The sequence below is a fragment of the Gymnoscopelus microlampas genome (genome assembly GCF_963454915.1).
Source record: "Gymnoscopelus microlampas genome assembly, chromosome: 21".
In the NCBI taxonomy this organism is placed as follows: domain Eukaryota; kingdom Metazoa; phylum Chordata; class Actinopteri; order Myctophiformes; family Myctophidae; genus Gymnoscopelus; species Gymnoscopelus microlampas.
The window spans coordinates 39,966,031-39,982,918 of NC_139958.1; the positions used below are offsets into that span (position 1 = coordinate 39,966,031).

At 42.2% G+C, this 16,888-nt stretch overlaps 1 protein-coding gene across 1 annotated transcript in view; it reads left to right on the top strand.

Annotated features, from left to right (window-relative positions):
* The window catches only part of map3k1 (mitogen-activated protein kinase kinase kinase 1, E3 ubiquitin protein ligase), a gene marked incomplete at its 5' end in the record, with an annotated part of 65,197 nt that overhangs the window by 32,646 nt on the left and 15,663 nt on the right, over window positions 1–16,888 (top strand). The window contains 11 exons of the mRNA XM_084047283.1: window positions 228–349; window positions 1,261–1,342; window positions 3,039–3,231; window positions 5,138–5,428; window positions 6,419–6,540; window positions 8,465–8,556; window positions 10,114–10,309; window positions 11,677–11,933; window positions 12,971–13,251; window positions 14,014–14,338; window positions 15,867–16,024. Coding sequence (XP_083903409.1) covers window positions 228–349; window positions 1,261–1,342; window positions 3,039–3,231; window positions 5,138–5,428; window positions 6,419–6,540; window positions 8,465–8,556; window positions 10,114–10,309; window positions 11,677–11,933; window positions 12,971–13,251; window positions 14,014–14,338; window positions 15,867–16,024 — 2,119 coding nt within the window. The remainder of the gene's footprint in view (window positions 1–227; window positions 350–1,260; window positions 1,343–3,038; window positions 3,232–5,137; window positions 5,429–6,418; window positions 6,541–8,464; window positions 8,557–10,113; window positions 10,310–11,676; window positions 11,934–12,970; window positions 13,252–14,013; window positions 14,339–15,866; window positions 16,025–16,888) is intronic.

A 16,888-nucleotide genomic window follows, 5' to 3' on the forward strand; every position in this document is an offset into this window, starting at 1 on the left:
AAATATCATGGCACTCCATCTTTAAGGAACCGGAATCGTAAAAATCCTAAAGGATCTCAACCCTAGGAGATACAAGGATTTCATCCTAACGTTGGACATTGTCTTTTCTCCTGTGTGTGTGTGTGTGTGTGTGTGTATGTTGTGCTGGTGTGTGTGTGTGTGTGTGTGTGTGTGTGTGTGTGTGTGTGTGTGTGTGTGTGTGTGTGTGTGTGTGTGTGTGCGTGCAGTCTGAAGGACGAGGAGGAGCAGATGTGTCCCATCTGCCTGCTGGACATGCTGGACGAGGAGAGCCTGACGGTGTGCGAGGAAGGCTGCCGCAACAAGCTGCACCACCACTGCATGTCCATCTGTGAGTGGCACACAGTAAATGACCCTTAAAGGGACAGTTCGCCCCCGAAATGACTTTGTTTCTATCGATTAGTCACCCCATGGGGACTTGAATTCATGGATATTTTTTTAGTTTTTGTCGCATTCCTAAACCAATAATTTTGATGACCGGCAGCGGTTCCGGTAGGAGACACAAAGAGTCTCCGTTGTGTCTCCTACCGGAAACGCTGCCTACCGGTCCGCTGGTCGTCAAATTATTGGCTTAGGAATGCGACAAAAACAAAAACGAAAACATGAATTGAAGTCTCCATGGAGTGACCAATCGAATTAAAGTGAACTATCCCTTTAAACCACTTTCGCAGAAAATAGCAGAACAACAAGCTCACAACGCGCCGCAGCTGCGACCCGTTGTGAGCTTGTCGATCCGCTATTTCCCGCAAAGGCATTTAATGTATAGAGCGAAGACGGAAAAGACACTATTCAATTACTCCTGGCCTATAATGCCTTAAATGGACTTGCTCCATTCTACATGTCCAGTCTAATAAAACCTTACATCCCTGGACGACCACTACGCTCCTAGGATGCTGGTCTCACAGTCACAACACATAATAAAAACAGTTGGGGGCGGAGCATTCACACATCGTGCCCCCACATCTCTGGAATGCTCTCCCTACACCTGTTAGAGATGCCGACTCCTTGGGCATTTTTAAATCTAGGCAAAAAACCCATATTTTTTTCCTTGCATTATGGTTCCCCCTAGTTTTATTGAATTCATTGCTGTTTCTTTGCTACTGTGTTTTTGTTGTATGACCTGTTGTGAAGTGCACAGAGACCCCTTGGGGTCATTAAATAAATAAATAAATATATAGTTTTTGTTCTTCTTCTCTTAATGCTTGTACTGTTTTGAGTTCATGAGTCTGTCTTGTCCCTCAGGGGCGGAGGAGTGTCGCAGGAACAACGAGGCGCTAATCTGTCCCTTGTGTCGAACCAACTGGAAGTTCCACGACCTCTACAGGTAACTCGAGGCCAATGTATGATTGGAGCAAAGGTCGATCGCTTGCCATTCAGGAAGGCTGTCGTGAATTTCAAAATAAAACACGCACAAAGTTTGAACGACAAACTTTCGCTCAGTTTAACTTTTTAACGATGTGAAAACCATGCATTGTGGATGTTCTTTTGAGCGTCCACTGCAGTGTGTGTGTTTGTTTGTGTGTGTGTGTGTGTGTGTGTGTGTGTGTGTGTGTGTGTGTGGCGCTATACGACGTAACGTGGCTCTGTGTTCGGCACACAGCTAACTTCTATCTCTCCATCTGTGTGTTTGCGCGCCCTCTCACTCGCACAGAAAGGGTTATGGATGCAAGCTAATCTATCAGTGATTTTTCTTGAAGGTTTTGAAACGACATGTTATTTAACAGCCCCCTCAGGTACATTTTCCAAGTATTTTCAGCAATGGGATTATTATTTTATTTGATAATGTTGAACTGGTCGTTTTAAAAGTTACATTTAGTGTAATGACACTGATCCTAGATCAGCAAAGAAATGCAACTTTTGCCACAAGTTTATTCTAACGCATTCTTAATAATTATATGGCAGGGGAGAACAGGATAAGATAACTTTTTGCATTTTAAATGACCATGGCCAGATTTTTTTATAAAGTGTTAAATGATCTGGTCTATTAATTGCTATTGTCCAGCATGGATGTATGGCTTTAGTGACATGGATTGACACACACATTGCCAGTGAAGACAGTAGAGAGCATCAGGGAAACATTTTCTCTTCACATTTGAGTCAATGAGTACGAATCTGAAAACTAGTGGGCAACTGTATAGCTTAACACTGTGGCGTTCCCACCCCCTAAAATTTTTTTTTTGGGCCCCCCCAAAATTGTTTCCAACACCCCTACTTTTTTTTGTATTCCCAGAGAATTACATTTGATTAAAGAAAATATATACATAGTTAAAATGAGTTTCTTAGCCAGTATGTAATAATCCATTCATAGACTAGGAATAAGTCATTTGTCTATCATTATGGCTCACAAGTGCCATCTAGTGAAAAATATGTTTATTTATTTTTCAAATTGTTATAATGCCACAATATACTTACAGAACCAACCGTATTATTCACCTTTGAATAATTGTTTTGTTCCTTATGTTGTTATTTTGTATTTATTCTTTTTCTTAATTTGTTCAATTCAGTTAAGTTTTACTCAGATTCATGATAGTGGTTAGTTTTTTGTTTGGAGCAAGTTCAGAATATGTATTACACTTACAGTAAAACCGATGAGTGAAGAAATATTTGGGCACATTCCAGTCTCAATAAACATTACGCTCTAATGCAGTGGTTCCCAAACTGGGTGATTAGCTTAATGTGCAGCATTGTTTTCTCACTCAACAGTAAACAAACCAACATACAGTAAAAGTGAACAACACATTTTGATGGGGGTATCGGTGGCCAAAAACATATCATTTTGCGGGTCCTTGACAAGAAAAGACCACTGATATAGCAACGATATTTCTTTCAGAAAAAACGAAGACATTTGTTGAGACATTTGAATGTTACAAATGTTCGCTTTAAAAAAAAAATACACATTCAAAGATTTGCACACCTTTTCACGATTTTCCCCAAAAATAGCAGATCTGCAAGCTCATAGTCCACACATTGTCCCACTCATTCCGTTTCTCCTCCGGTCTCGTGTGTGTTTTCGTGTGCAGCCGCGAGTCTCTGGGGTCATCGGAAGCGTCGGCAGGGCCCGACCCCCAGCTGCAGACCTCGCTGTCGCTGTCCCAGAGCAAGACGCCCTCTCTCAGGACGGCGTTTCAGGACGGAGACATCACCTTGCCACAGAGCAGCACCCAGCAGCACATCCCTCACACCTACAAGGAACTGGCCGAGCCCTGGATTAACGTGAGCAGAGATAGATTCAATTATTATTAGACTTTTAGTTCCAGGAGCGCCTTAAACCCATGTCCCTGGGTCATGAAGATTTCTTTCCCATTCAAAATCCCATAGATGTTTATTTTATTCTGGCCATTATAAAAGTGCATGGTATTTTTTCTTTAACTCTTTCATTGCCACACTTATTTCAGACTGTGTCGTCCCAGTGCCACGAAAAAAGGTGCATTTTTCCTCCGTTTGTTTTTTAACATTGAAGTGAATGGAAAGGCAATTTTTTTGGATAGCGTTATCTCCTAGTTCCTTTGAGATAAACAAAAAAAAACAAGACCAAAAAAAATAATATATATATAAAAATATATATATATATATTATTATTATTTTGTTTTAATAATTTTGTCATTTCCGTCCGTGGCCATGATAGCCATAGTAGCGTCGGACGGGAATTCCCGTTTTTGGCAGTGAAAGAGTTAAAAAACGTAAATAAATAAGAACTTGAAGAGTACCACATTGGTCCCATTAATCCAAGCCGGAACACAATCGATTGATTGATCGTTAAAGATTAAAATAAACATGCTCTGAAAATGCACACAAATAAAAAAAGGAACAATACTTCCTTTTTTTTAATATTACCTTATAGTTTTGCTAATTATTGGGGGCCCACTTGCAACACCCTCACTAGTGTTGCAAGTGAATCACTGTGTGAAGTGCAAATGGAAGTCTTTGGAACATGACTAACTAACTAACTAATATGCAGTAGTGTGAAGTAACTGAGTGAAGCCTTTTTTTTTTTTGGTCGCATTCCTAAGCCAATAATTTGATGACCGGCGGAAAGATGCTAATGTCAAAGTTGACACTTTGAGTCTCCCACCGGAGCCGTCGCCAGTCATCAAGTTATTGGCTTAGGAATGCGACAAAAATAAAAAAATCTCCATGAATTCAAGTCTCCATGACTTGAATTCAATTGAAGTAATTGATTTTTCTATCAATTACTCACTCAATAGTGTAATAGGCTCTATGCACAGCAGCCATATTGGAAAGAAATTGGGCCTTCACAGGTGTTACCAATGATACTAATGAAGGCTCTGTTCCATTCTGGTCAGGGTGCTGATATCGTGCATGTTGGCCCACTAGAAACACTCCATTTTGGTTCCCAAATGGCCCCTTATGGTGGGTGTTAGTGATGCGCGGGTCGGTTTTTTCATGACCCGCCCCGCCCCGCGACGGAACCCAACCCGCCTCAACCCGCCCCGCGAACCCATATATAAATCTATGGATTAACCCGCCCCGCGACCCGCGATTTTTTTTTTATTCTGTAAAATCATGGTTAGAAAATAATCCCCAAGTGTTTTCAAACTGTTTTATTGTTATTATTCTTATTCTTATTAGGAATAAAGACAAAACAAGAGCATGTGATTGTATTTATTTTTTTGCGTGTGAGAGCGGCTGACCCGCTCACCCGCAGCCCGCATAAAATTATCCGAAATTCTGACTTGACCCACCCGCACAGCGGGTTGACCCGCGGGTCCCGCGGGTTACGGGTCAACCCGCGCATCACTAGTGGGTGTGTAACTCTGAGAGTGTACAAATGGAACCAAATGGACCCTTACGGGTCCATTTGGTTCCATTAGTACACTCTCAGAGTTAAGTGGGTCCTTGAAAATAAGACAACCACTATGCCACACTAAATGGAACAGAGCCTTAATTAGTATCATTGGTAACACCTGTGAAGGAACTAAGGAAGGGGCCCAATTCATTCCCAATATGGCTGCTGTGCATAGAGCCTATTGAAAACATCACGCCATTTTGGGGGTGAACTATCCCTTTAAGTAAAATATCCGAGTACTTCTTCCACCACTGCTATAACTAACATGTTGCTTCTCTTCCCCCCCCCCCCCCCCCCCCCCCCACCCCACAGGTGTTCGGCGTGGAGCTGGTGGGCTGCCTGTTCTCCAGGAACTGGACGGTGCGCGAGATGGCGCTGCGGCGCCTCTCTCACGACGTCAGCGGGGCGCTGCTCCTCGCCAACGGCGAGCACTCGTGTCCCGGGATGGGAGGAGGAGGAGGGGCGGGGGGAGGGGCCGGCGGCGGGGCCGGGGGCGCGGCCCGATGCAACAGCGCCTCCGGTGACGTGGTGGTGGAGTCGTGCTGCAGCATTCTCTCCATGGTGTGCGCCGACCCCGTCTACAAAGTCTACGTGGCCGCCTTGGTGAGTTCCGCCTTTCGTCATAGGCTCTATTCACTTCGGTTCCATTTGTACACTCTCAGAGTTATGGGGGCTTGGAATTAAAAGGTTTGTGAACCACTGTGCTAAACTAAACGGAACAGAGCCCTCATTAGTGTCATTGGTAACACCTGTGAATGTCTTCACAATATGGCTGCTGTGAATAGAGCCTATTGGCGTCCTGTAAGACCGGTGTTTCCCAAACGTTGGGTCGGGGCCCATTTGTTGGTCGCGAAACACGTTTGTGTTACATCGTTTTGAGACTCACTAGTATTGTAATTGTGTAGCAGACGTGAAGTCCACATTCCAGCCCTGACAGTGTGATAGGGCTGGTAAATTAATATTCGATATTCGAATACTCCTCGAATATGGGGAAAAAATATATATTTGAATATAAAATGTATATTAAAAAAGGATATATTAATGTTTATTAGACAATACAAAAAACAATGGATCAAGTTATAAAAACAAACAAAATATATTTATTTTTTATAATAGTAATATTAATTCTCTCAGTGCCAATGAAATAAAGAAATATGTTCATACTGTGCCAGCAATTTTTTATTTTTTTTTAAAGTAAAAAAAACTGCTCAGGAGCCGAGATACAGCCTTTTTCAGTAATAAGTTAAACAAGAAGTGAATGGAGCAGCAAATCTTCAGATCACGATATCTTGGGTTCTGAATATTCTTTAAAAAAAAAACAAAAAACTATTGATTATTATTTTTATTTTTTTTAACTCTGGATTTTTCGTTCTTGGCACTGAGGGCATTCAGAAAAAACTCGGGATAACTCGTGGCTTGGCACTGAGAGAGTTAATAATATTCGAATATATTCGAATATCTGCAATTTTTAAGACCAATATTCAAATTTTATTTCTGAGGAATGTTAACAGCCCCACAGTGTGAGCGTAACTCACCTTGTTTGCATATTAGACTGTAACCTAATGGTGTGTAAATGTGTGTCGTTTCCATTAGAAAACGCTGCGTGCCATGCTGGTGTACACGCCCTGCCATTCCGTGTCGGAGTGTTCACGTCTGCAACAGCTACTGCAGCCTGTGTTGGAAACCATCCTGGTCAAGTGTGCCGACGCCAACAGGTGAGCAGGATGGAATACTGACGACGTTAAAGGAGTAGTAAAGGAGTACCCCAAAAATGACTTATTCTCTATCAATTACATACCCCATGAAGCATTTTGTCGCATTCCTTTGGAATGCGACAAAAAATAAAAAATCTCCATGAAATCCAATGCTTCATGGGGTGTGTAATGATAGAAAATAAGTATTTTTTTTGGTGAACTACTCCTTTAAGGAATGTGCTTACATTTGGAATCAAGAGCAGCATTGCACAGCTGAATCACATTCTCTCTGATTGTGTAAAATATTTAAGGTGTTTCTGAATATTTGATAAATGCAGTGGTTGCAGCTAAAATGTGTAGTTCTGAGAGGAATCATGAACAAATATTGACATAAATGTTGGTGAGTGAGGTCCGCTGTTAACACATCCACTGCCAACGGCTAATCTCAGAACGTCCATCGTAGTGCCAAGCTATTTCTTACCTTTTTTGTTTTTTTGATTCCGTCATAGGCCCCGCTAAATCCGTTTAAAATCCGCGTTCATTTGGTTCGACACAAACACGGGACGCGACGGAACAAAACGCTGAAAACCGTGCCGCGATCCGACACTCCGTTTTGGAGAACGAGAGCAAAACGCTACAATGGGGGATGCGGAGAGAAAAACAAACAAGCCGAGATAATGGCGTCCAAAGTTGATCGCTAGACAGGAAACGGAGGCGGGACAAAAAACGGAAACAGTTTTATTTCGTTTCCGGTCCGCCCCCTTCGAAACCGGAAGTGCAAAAAAAATCCGGAATCTGCACCTGCACGATTTAAAGGTGTAGTGAAATGAAAAATATGTTTTTCACACTTTTAGAGCATATCCGTGGTCATCATATGGGCATACCTAACAATAGATGCCAAAAAAAATGAAAAAAAAAACATTTTTGTGTATTTTTACATCTAAAGTCCCTAAAAAGCCAATCTTAATTACTTCCTGTAAACGAAAACGTGCTGCGTGATGACATAATACAGCCTTCACGAATATAAATGAATCTTGATTACATGCACCTGTTTGATTCCCATAGCTGCACGTTCTTCGAACACAGCTGATTTTAATTACAGAGATACTCCGTTTTGAATCTCATTGAAGATGAGTGTATTACTCATTTTAAACTTCATCTGCACACTAAAATATGTATCTGAAAACATTATAGGTTAGAAATAAGCCAGGTAGTAGCAAACGTGCTTCACTGGCCGTCTCTCTCACTTGTAAACAAACACTAGCCGTGTGGCAGCACGGCTGAAGTGATTGAGATCCAACGTCCCATAGCCTGAAGGGATGGGACCTTCTGATTGGTTTAGAGTCGTTGAGCCGACGTTTCGGGCTGAACCTTCAAAATAAAATGACCGAAAATGTCACTTCAGTGCGTCTTTAACATGGGAAAACACCCGCCCCGTAGGACTACGGGAACGGCAGTTAACGGTTGGATTTAACGGCCCGTAGGACTACGGGCCTGGCAGTGGATGTGTTAATAAACATGTACTGTATACTGTAATATGTGTGTGACTAAATAATAACTACATTGGAGCCGTTGGAACACAGTAAATGTTTTCCATTTCCTGAAAAGCAGCGGTTTTGGCATAGTTTCCACCATTCCAGTTCACAACGCGCCGCATGGCGACGCGTTGTGAACTTGTAGATCTACTATTTTCAAAAGCCTTTTACACATTTTAGACAGGACATTCTGCATAACTAGTACTTTTACTTTTGGTACTTTTTAAGTACATTTTGATGCCAATTCTTTTGTCATTTTGAATTCCGGACTTTTACTTGTAACAGAGTATTTCTACGTTGCAGTATTGATACTTTTACTTGAGTAAACAATTTGATCCACCACTGCTAAAATATGACAAGTCTTAAGTCTAATCGTTCTGTAAGAAATCAACAAAGAACGTTTTTTCCAGCCGTACCAGTCAGCTGTCGGTGTCTACCCTGTTGGAGCTGTGTAAGGGCCAGGTCGGAGAGCTGGCGGTGGGCAGAGAGCTGCTCAAAGCAGGTAACACACATATGGAAACACCTCTGGAATAGATCAGTGGTTCCCCCAAACTTTACAGCTTGGGGGAACCACAGAGACATTTTGCCTGGGATTGAGGGACTATGATGTCAAAGTCATGGGACCAATCCCAGCACTTTTTTAGCCTAATTATTCAGAAAACCCCAGACCACAGAAAATCCACTGAATGTTCAAAGTTCATTTTTTGGGGTGTAATTGAGGTCATAACCCCCCCCCCCCCAACAAAAAAAAAAAAATAATAATAATAATAATACATTAAATAAATAAATAAAAAATAAAATGAATGTCATAAGACCTTTACAAAAGAATAAAACACCTTGACACAAAATATTTTAAATACATGACATTAAGTTTGTTAACCACTGGTGCAAATAGCAGGCCATGAAGTCCAAATGTTGTCCATATGTCTGTGTTGCTTCTGTACTCTGTGATGAAGGAATCACAAGTCTCTCATTATATTGACAAACATATCTCTACATTTTCTCAACCTTTTTTGTTCTTTCATCTTGTATGAAAGGTACAAAAACAACAGAAACTGTATATTTAACCCATTTAGACCGGGGAAAGAATCTTTGGCTATCCTGAAAATGTGTGCAAATCTTTGAATGTATATATATTTTTAAAGCAAACATTTGTAACTCAAATCTTTGCTTCTGGGGGATTCTACATAGATAGATAGATAGATAGATTTTTATTATAGTGTCCTGCACCACAGGATGCCCAGCCCGCACGGGCGTATAAGACACTCACACAATGTACATACACCAAGATACACCACAAACAGAATACATACACATTTTGATTGTCCAAACTGTGGGTTACGGGTACATCGTCCTCCACCTCAACTGCCATGCTTTCTCTATGAATTTTCCTCAAACAAAAACGTCCTTATTGAACAGCCAACTTAACATATAACATTCAGACATCCAAAACAAATCTGGATTCTTATCCTGCATTTTTTCAAATAAAGAATTTCGTACATCATTGTACAGTGGACAATGAAAAACAAAATGAACCTCATTCAATTAATTTAGTCTGTATTTGGTGCTATTGGTAGTAGATTTTTGGTATTATGGATGACATGTTTGTCTTTGTTATGTCCTGTTATGTTGTTACTGGCAGAGCTGTGTAACATTTATTTGCCTCTTCTCTTGGCCAGTGCGCACTCGTAAAAGAGACAATGGTCTCAATGTGATTTTACTGGTTAAATAAAGGTTAAATAAAAACATAAAAGAAATAAAATCATCCTCCACAACTCCCAGGTCACAAAGAACACACAATCGCTGCTCCTCAGGAATGCCAGTATATCTACAAATGTCTTCTAAATCCTAACATTTTTCTGGAAAAAAGAATTGCTTTATCAGTGGTGCTTAAAACCTTTGCCAAGGACCCCCAAAATGATATGTATTTAGCCGCGGACCCCCATCTCAAAATATTTAGTTCCAGGGACCCCCAGAAAGCAAAGCTTTTAGTTAAAAAAAAAAATATATATAATATATATTTATTTATTTTATATGAACTTGTCTTGGTTGTGTGTAGGATCCATAGGTCTAGGTGGTGTGGACTACGTGCTGAGCTGTGTGCTGGGTCCCCAGCCGGAGGCCACCAACTGGCAGGCTCTGCTGGGACGCCTGTGCTTCATCGACAGACTGCTGCTGGAGGTCCCACACGAGTTCTACCCGCACATCATCTCTGGAGGCCTGGACGGCTACCACAACCAAGCCCCCGTGCAGAGGTGAGACCCCCGACCAAAGAAAGATAAATATGCCAAGAATGTTGGCGTGTAAGGAAGGTTTATGCGGCCATTTGAGATCTTTTTAAAGGTGGTGTAAGTCAGGGGTTCCCAACCACCGGTCCCGGTCCGCGGGAAGGCGGCCGGGAATTCCAAGTTCATGGATTGTACCATATGCGCAGGCAGCGTCACCAGGATTTTACAAACCTCGGAGAAAAGCTGAGTCGGTCACATGTCCAAGGTTTCGTCAGTGATGTCACATCACTGACGAATCCTTGGTATCTTTATGCCGTGCTGCTTCCGTGTGTTGCATAGCAATGACATCACTGTCGAATCCTTGGTATCTTTATCCCACATTTCAACGTGTTTCAGTGCCGTCACTACGAGCTGTATTTTTCTCGCGCTCGCGGTCGTGAAACTCTAAACAGGATTGTTTTTTCATGTCCACATTCAAGTACAACTATCAGAAGATGTAACTCGGGTAAAGTAACGCGTCACTCTACAGGTTCAACTAAAGTTTTCCACCCGTCCAAAGTCATTTCTGATACAGACATAGAGTCAAGACGGTCATCAAGGCTAATACAGACGTAATGATTTTTTAATCATCCTTTCCTTGTTGCAATGATATAACATTATGTAGTGATTTCATAACATATAAATAGCAGCCACCAGCCAGTCATTGATTCTGTGTTGTGGTACGAATGATGAGCGACCCCCCCACCCCGGACCGAACCGAACCGAACCATGCCGGTCGGCGAACATGTTATGAACTCTCAGCAGGTCCGTGGTAACAGAAAGGTTGGGAGCCCCTGGTGTAAGTGATAGTTTTTATGGCAAAAACATAGCAAAAGTAGCAGATCTGCAAGCTCAAAACGCGTCTCTTCGCGCCACGTTTTGAGCTTGCGGATCTGCTACTTTTCGATGCTCTCGTGTGACGCTGCAGTACGATCAAGTTGGGTGTTAACTCATTGAGTGCCACAATCCGTCAAATCCGTCACGTGGCCTGACGCCCAGAGCGCCACAATCCGTCAAATCCGTCATAAAAAAAAAAAAAAAAAAAAAAAAAAATCAAAATAAAAGTTTTTTTTTTTTTTTTTTTTTGGGGGGAAAAACATGTTCAGAACCCAAGATATGATGATTTGAAGATTTGCTGCTCCATCCACTCCTTGTTTAACCTATAACTTAAAAAGGCTGTATCTCGCTTCCTAAGCACTTTTTTTTTACAATGAATTTTGGCTGTGGCACTCAGAGCCAAAATGCCATAAACATGAATAAATAAGCTTGGCACTGAATGAGTTAATTTTTGAAAAAACACAAAAAGTTATAATATGGAGATAAGAGGTTCCGTTTTCTCTCTCTCCCCACCACAGGTACCAGAAGCTCCTGCGCCTGCTCGGGTTCGCCCTCCAGTCCATCGACAACTCCCACGCCATGGTGGGCAAGCTGTCGCGCCGCGTCTTCCTGGGCGCCGCCCGCATGGTGGCGCGCGTGCCCTACGTCTTCGTCAAGCTCCTGGACATGCTGAGCGGGCCCAGCTCCACCCACTACGCCCGCATGCGCCGGCGCCTGCTCGCCATCGCCGAGGAGATGGACATCCTGGACGCCATCAGCCTGGGCGTGGAGCAGGGTTATTCACGTTTTTATATATTTTTCAAATTTCAGTTTAGCTTTGATTAGTTTATAACTCTCTCAGTGCCAATGAAATAATAAAAATATTGCGAACTGTGCCAACATTTTTTTTTTTTTTTCAAAGTAAAAAAAAAGTTCTTAGGAAGCGAGATACAGCCTTTTTCAGTTATAAGTTAAACAAGGAGTGGACGGAGCAGCAAATCTTCAGATAATGATATCTTGGGTTCTGAACACTTTTTTCCAAAAAAAACAAACAGAAAAAAACATTTTATTTTTATTTTTATTTATTTTTAAACTCAGGATTTTTCGTTCTGGCAGGGAGGGTATTCAGTAAAAACTCGGGATAACTCGGGGTCTGGCACTGAGAGAGTTAAAGTTTGATTCGTTTTGTTTTTTATTTTGTGAAAAGGCTTAATTTTGTATTAATAGTTTTTTTTATTGTGTTTATTAGTGTTCAACAAGTTCAGGAACATAGCAAACGCTCAAGCTCACAATGCGCCGTGAGCTTACAGATCTGCTATTTTTGCTAGACTTTGTAGATATTTAACCCATTGAGTCCGGGCGGGGACGCGCAATCTGTGTCATTTTAGATGTCTTTGGCTATTCAAAAATAGCAGATCTACAAGCTCATAGCGCGGCACCGAGTGCCGCGCTATGAGCTTGCAGGTCTGCTATTTTTGAAAAATCGTGAAAATGTGTGCACATCTTTCAATATATATTCTTTAAAGCGAACATTTGTAACTCAAATCTTTGCTTCTGGGGGGGTCCCTGGAACAAAATATTTTACAACTGTTCGCTTTAAAAGTATATATACTGTATAAGAAAATGTGCACACATTTTCAAGTTTTTTCAAAAAAGAAATAGCAGATCTACAAGCTCATAGAGCTTGAGCTTGTAGATCTGCTATTTTTGAATAGCCAAAGAAATCTAAAACGTTCCCCGGATTGAATGGGCTAAAACTAAGGCCATTTTCTCTGATTTTTGTTAGTTAGTTAGTTCGAATTCTAAGTTTTCGCTATTTCCGTTTGCTTTTAGTATATAACAGCCCTGGCGCGGAGAGTGGCGAGGAACAAGCCCGCGGCGGCGCCGCCGCCTACCTGGAGCCATCGCCCGCCCTCGCCAAAAGCAACCCGCCCGGCCGTAAGATGCCGCCGCCCGCGGGCAAGAGCCAGCGTCTCAGCGGGAAGGCCGGCGGCGGTGGCGGCGCGTGTCCGGAGGAGCTGATGGAGCAGCTGACCGCCATGTCGCTCAGCGGACATCACAGCGCAGCCGGAGGAGCTCCTCCTGGTGGTGACGGCTTCAAACCGCCTGTTCAGGTCAGTGGTGCAAAGTACTGTAACTAAAGTGCATTTACTCAATACTTTAAGTGTGTTTTTCAATACTTCCTCTCCACAGGCAAATATTGTACTTTTCACTCCACTGACTACAGTTATTTGAAGACTTTAGTTACTATTTACTTTGTAGATTTAGATTATTATTACAAAACTTACGTTAACCACATTAAGCCCTATTTTATACTTTGTCTATAATAGACAAATGGACTATTAAAAAAATAGCTGATCTACAAGCGGGCAACGCATAACGATGCAACGTGTTGTGAGCTTGTAGCTCGGCTATTTTCTGACAAATTTGGAAAGATGTTGAGTACTTTTACTTCGATACTGTAAGTATATTTGGATGCGGTTACGTAAAGGAGTAGTTCATCCAAACAATTACTTATTTTCTATCAATTACACATCCCATGAAGCCTTGAATTTGTGGAGATTTTTATGTTTTTGTCGCATTCCTAAGACAATAATTTGATGACTGGCTGCGTTTCCGGTAAGAGACTCAAAGAGTCATTAGCAGCTTTTCGCCGGTCATCAAATTATTGGCTAAGGAATGCGACAAAAACAAAAAACTCTCCATGAATTCAAGGCTTCATGGGGTGTGTAATCGATAGAAAATAAGTCATTTTTTTGGGCGAACTATCCCTTTAATACAGAACTTGTACTTGTAACAAGGTATTTCTACATTGTGTCGTCGCTACTTTTCCTCAGATAAATAATCTCAGTACTTTGTTTTTCCCCCCGTTTCAGGTCCACAACCGGCTGATGGATCAATCGCCCACTCTCCCATCGCCCTCCAGTTTGTACCCGCCCGCGTTGTTCCCGGGCCTGGAGGCGGGCCAAGGCGCCAAGATCTCAGGCCAGGCCTTCATGTCGGGCAAGGCGGCGGCGGCCTGCCCCTCCAACCACTCGTGGGCGTCCTCTCCCAGCATGCAGTGTGTCGCTCCGCAGCAACCGAGGTCCAAGGACCTGGACACGCACAGCCAGGGCCGGCCTCTCCCCTCCATCCACAGACCAAAGCCCTCCCACCCCGGCCAAGGTGGCGCTCCTGCTCAGAAAGCCCCCTGCATCCCCGGTAAGGCCTGACACAAGTATATTTTGTGTTTTTTTTTTTTCATAATGATCGGCTAACTTGATCACACAAGTCACTCAAAAGCAGCAGATCTGCAAGCTCGAGAAGACGCTTTTTGAGCTTGTAGATCTGCTGCTTTTGAATTAGAATCCTGAAAAGTAACAGTTGTGGACGTATAATGCAAGACAAAGGCTCACTTGTTCATTCTTTATTAGTAATAATAATAATAGAAATGAGCCTTTGTCTAGCATTCTCTCATTTTGGAGTGCCGCCACTTCCACCTTTTTGTGTGTATAACATAATAGGCTCTATGTACAGCACACCATATTGGAAAGAAATTGGGCCTCGTCCTTACTTCCTTCGCAGGTGTTACCAATGATACTAATGAAGGCTCTGTTCCATTCTGGTCAAACAGAGTCAGGGTGCTGATTGTGCATGTTGGCTCACTGGAAACACTCTGCTACACCAGTGGGTCTCAAAGTGTGGTCCAGGGACCCTCATGGTTCCTTGAGGGGGTTCCAAATGTGTGTAACGCTGAGAGTGTGCAAATGTGTACACTCTCAAAGTTATGGGGTCCTTGACATTAAAACAAAATTGAGAACCACTGTGCTACACTAATTGGAACAGAGCCTGTTCATTGTATCATTGGTAATGCCTTTGAAGTAAGTAAGGAAGGGGTCCAATTACTTGCCAGTAGTCTCTGTGCATAACTGTAGTCCAGAAGGTGCCATACCCGTTTCCTTTTCCGCTTCAGCGTTCACCATAGCTTTGTTTCATTGACTTGACAGTGTTGTTGTCAAAAATATAATATAAATGATCAATTCTGGAAATTTTAAACGGTTTTAATATGCCTTTTCCACTGTTTTGATATATCGGTATGCTTCCCTCATCTCGCCCACAGTGAGTTGAGAGACACATAAACTGTTGCAGTCAGTGTGTGTGTGCACTTGAGCTATCAATATTAGCGAAAATGGAACCGAATATCGATATTTTGCATGATTTCGGTTTGAAGTTCGAAATTCCAGTATCGTGGCAGATTGTTTCCCGTTCAAATCTGCCGTCGAGCCTTTTCCCACAGCAAAACGAAGCTGTGGGAAAAGGAACTGCCACCTTCTGGACTACACTTATGCACAGAGGCTATTATTGTTTCATAATTGTCAGAATCGTCTACATTTATCTGTCAGAATTCATCTGTTGAAAAATGTTAAAAAATAGTGGAAATAGTAGATAGCTCACAACGAAATCTGCTATTTCTGCTATCTTTGAACATTTTTTTAAGTATAAATCATTAAGTATATACCCTATGTATTCAAATTATTGGTGCCGCTCATTATCAGTCATTTCTTTGTATAATTTCGGTTATTTGTCATATCTACCCTGTGAATTTGTATTTACAAAGCCTAAAAGGCAAACAGAAATGTAATTTAAATTCATGTTCAAAATATTACATTCCAAAAAACACAACTGAATCGTGATTCACAATTACGTTTATTACAATGAATCGTCGACTAACATTCCACGATGGTGACAGGCCTTATACCCGGCACGACCTTCTTCAAAGGTGCCTTGAAGCTGGACCTGCGAGGCGAGCTGTCGGCCGGCGCCTCGGTGGAGCTCAACTCCTCCGTTGAGGACCTACTGGAGGCCTCCATCATGCCGGTGGCGGGCGACGAACCCGTCACCTTCAAGGTCATTACAGTCATGCACTTTTCATTAGTCTTTGTTTTCATTTATCATTTATCTCATCTTGATTAGTTTTTAAAGTGGGTTTGCTCGTTTAGTTTAGTGTTTAGTAGTGTGAGTACAGAAGTCACTCTGACGTCACTCGTTCATCCCCTGGGAAGTCATTTCTCTATGGAGAATAACATTGGGTCATCCTAGAAACGTCTCGTATAACAATTGTGGTCCAAAAATAAACAAACTGTCTCGGCGATATTGTCAGGGAGGAGGCTCTGTATCGTTTATGATAGTCAGTCACTCATATTTGAAAAATTACTAATTTGGCGGAAGTAACATAGCGTTTTCTCACCGTCAGTTGATGCTTCATATCCATAAGAGATCATTTGTTTATTTTTGGAACACAGTTCTTATTTGACGCGATATTACACACGTCTATGGGAATAAAGAATGGGGGGGGACGCGACCGTAGGATGTGTAAATTACTTCGGTACTCTATTAGTTTTAGTGTTTGAGTTTTTTTGTTATTGCACACTCCCCAAAGTAATGGGTAGTGTGGAAGAGAGATAAAGAAGAAAGTATGGGCAGAGTGGAACGAATAGAGGAAAGTGACTGAAGGGTACCGGCAAGAGTGAGAGGGAAGATGTTTAAGACGGTAGTGGGACCAGCCATGCCGTGCGGCTTGGAAACGGTGGCACTGACAAAAAGACAGGAGGCGGGGCTGGAGGTGGCAGAATTGAGGGTGCTACGATTTTCATTAGGAGTGACAACAAGGGACAAGATCAGAAAGGACTACATCACAGGATCAGCCCAGGTTAGAAGGTTTGGGGATAAAACAAAAAAGGCGAGGTTGAGATGGTTTGGACCATGTCCAGA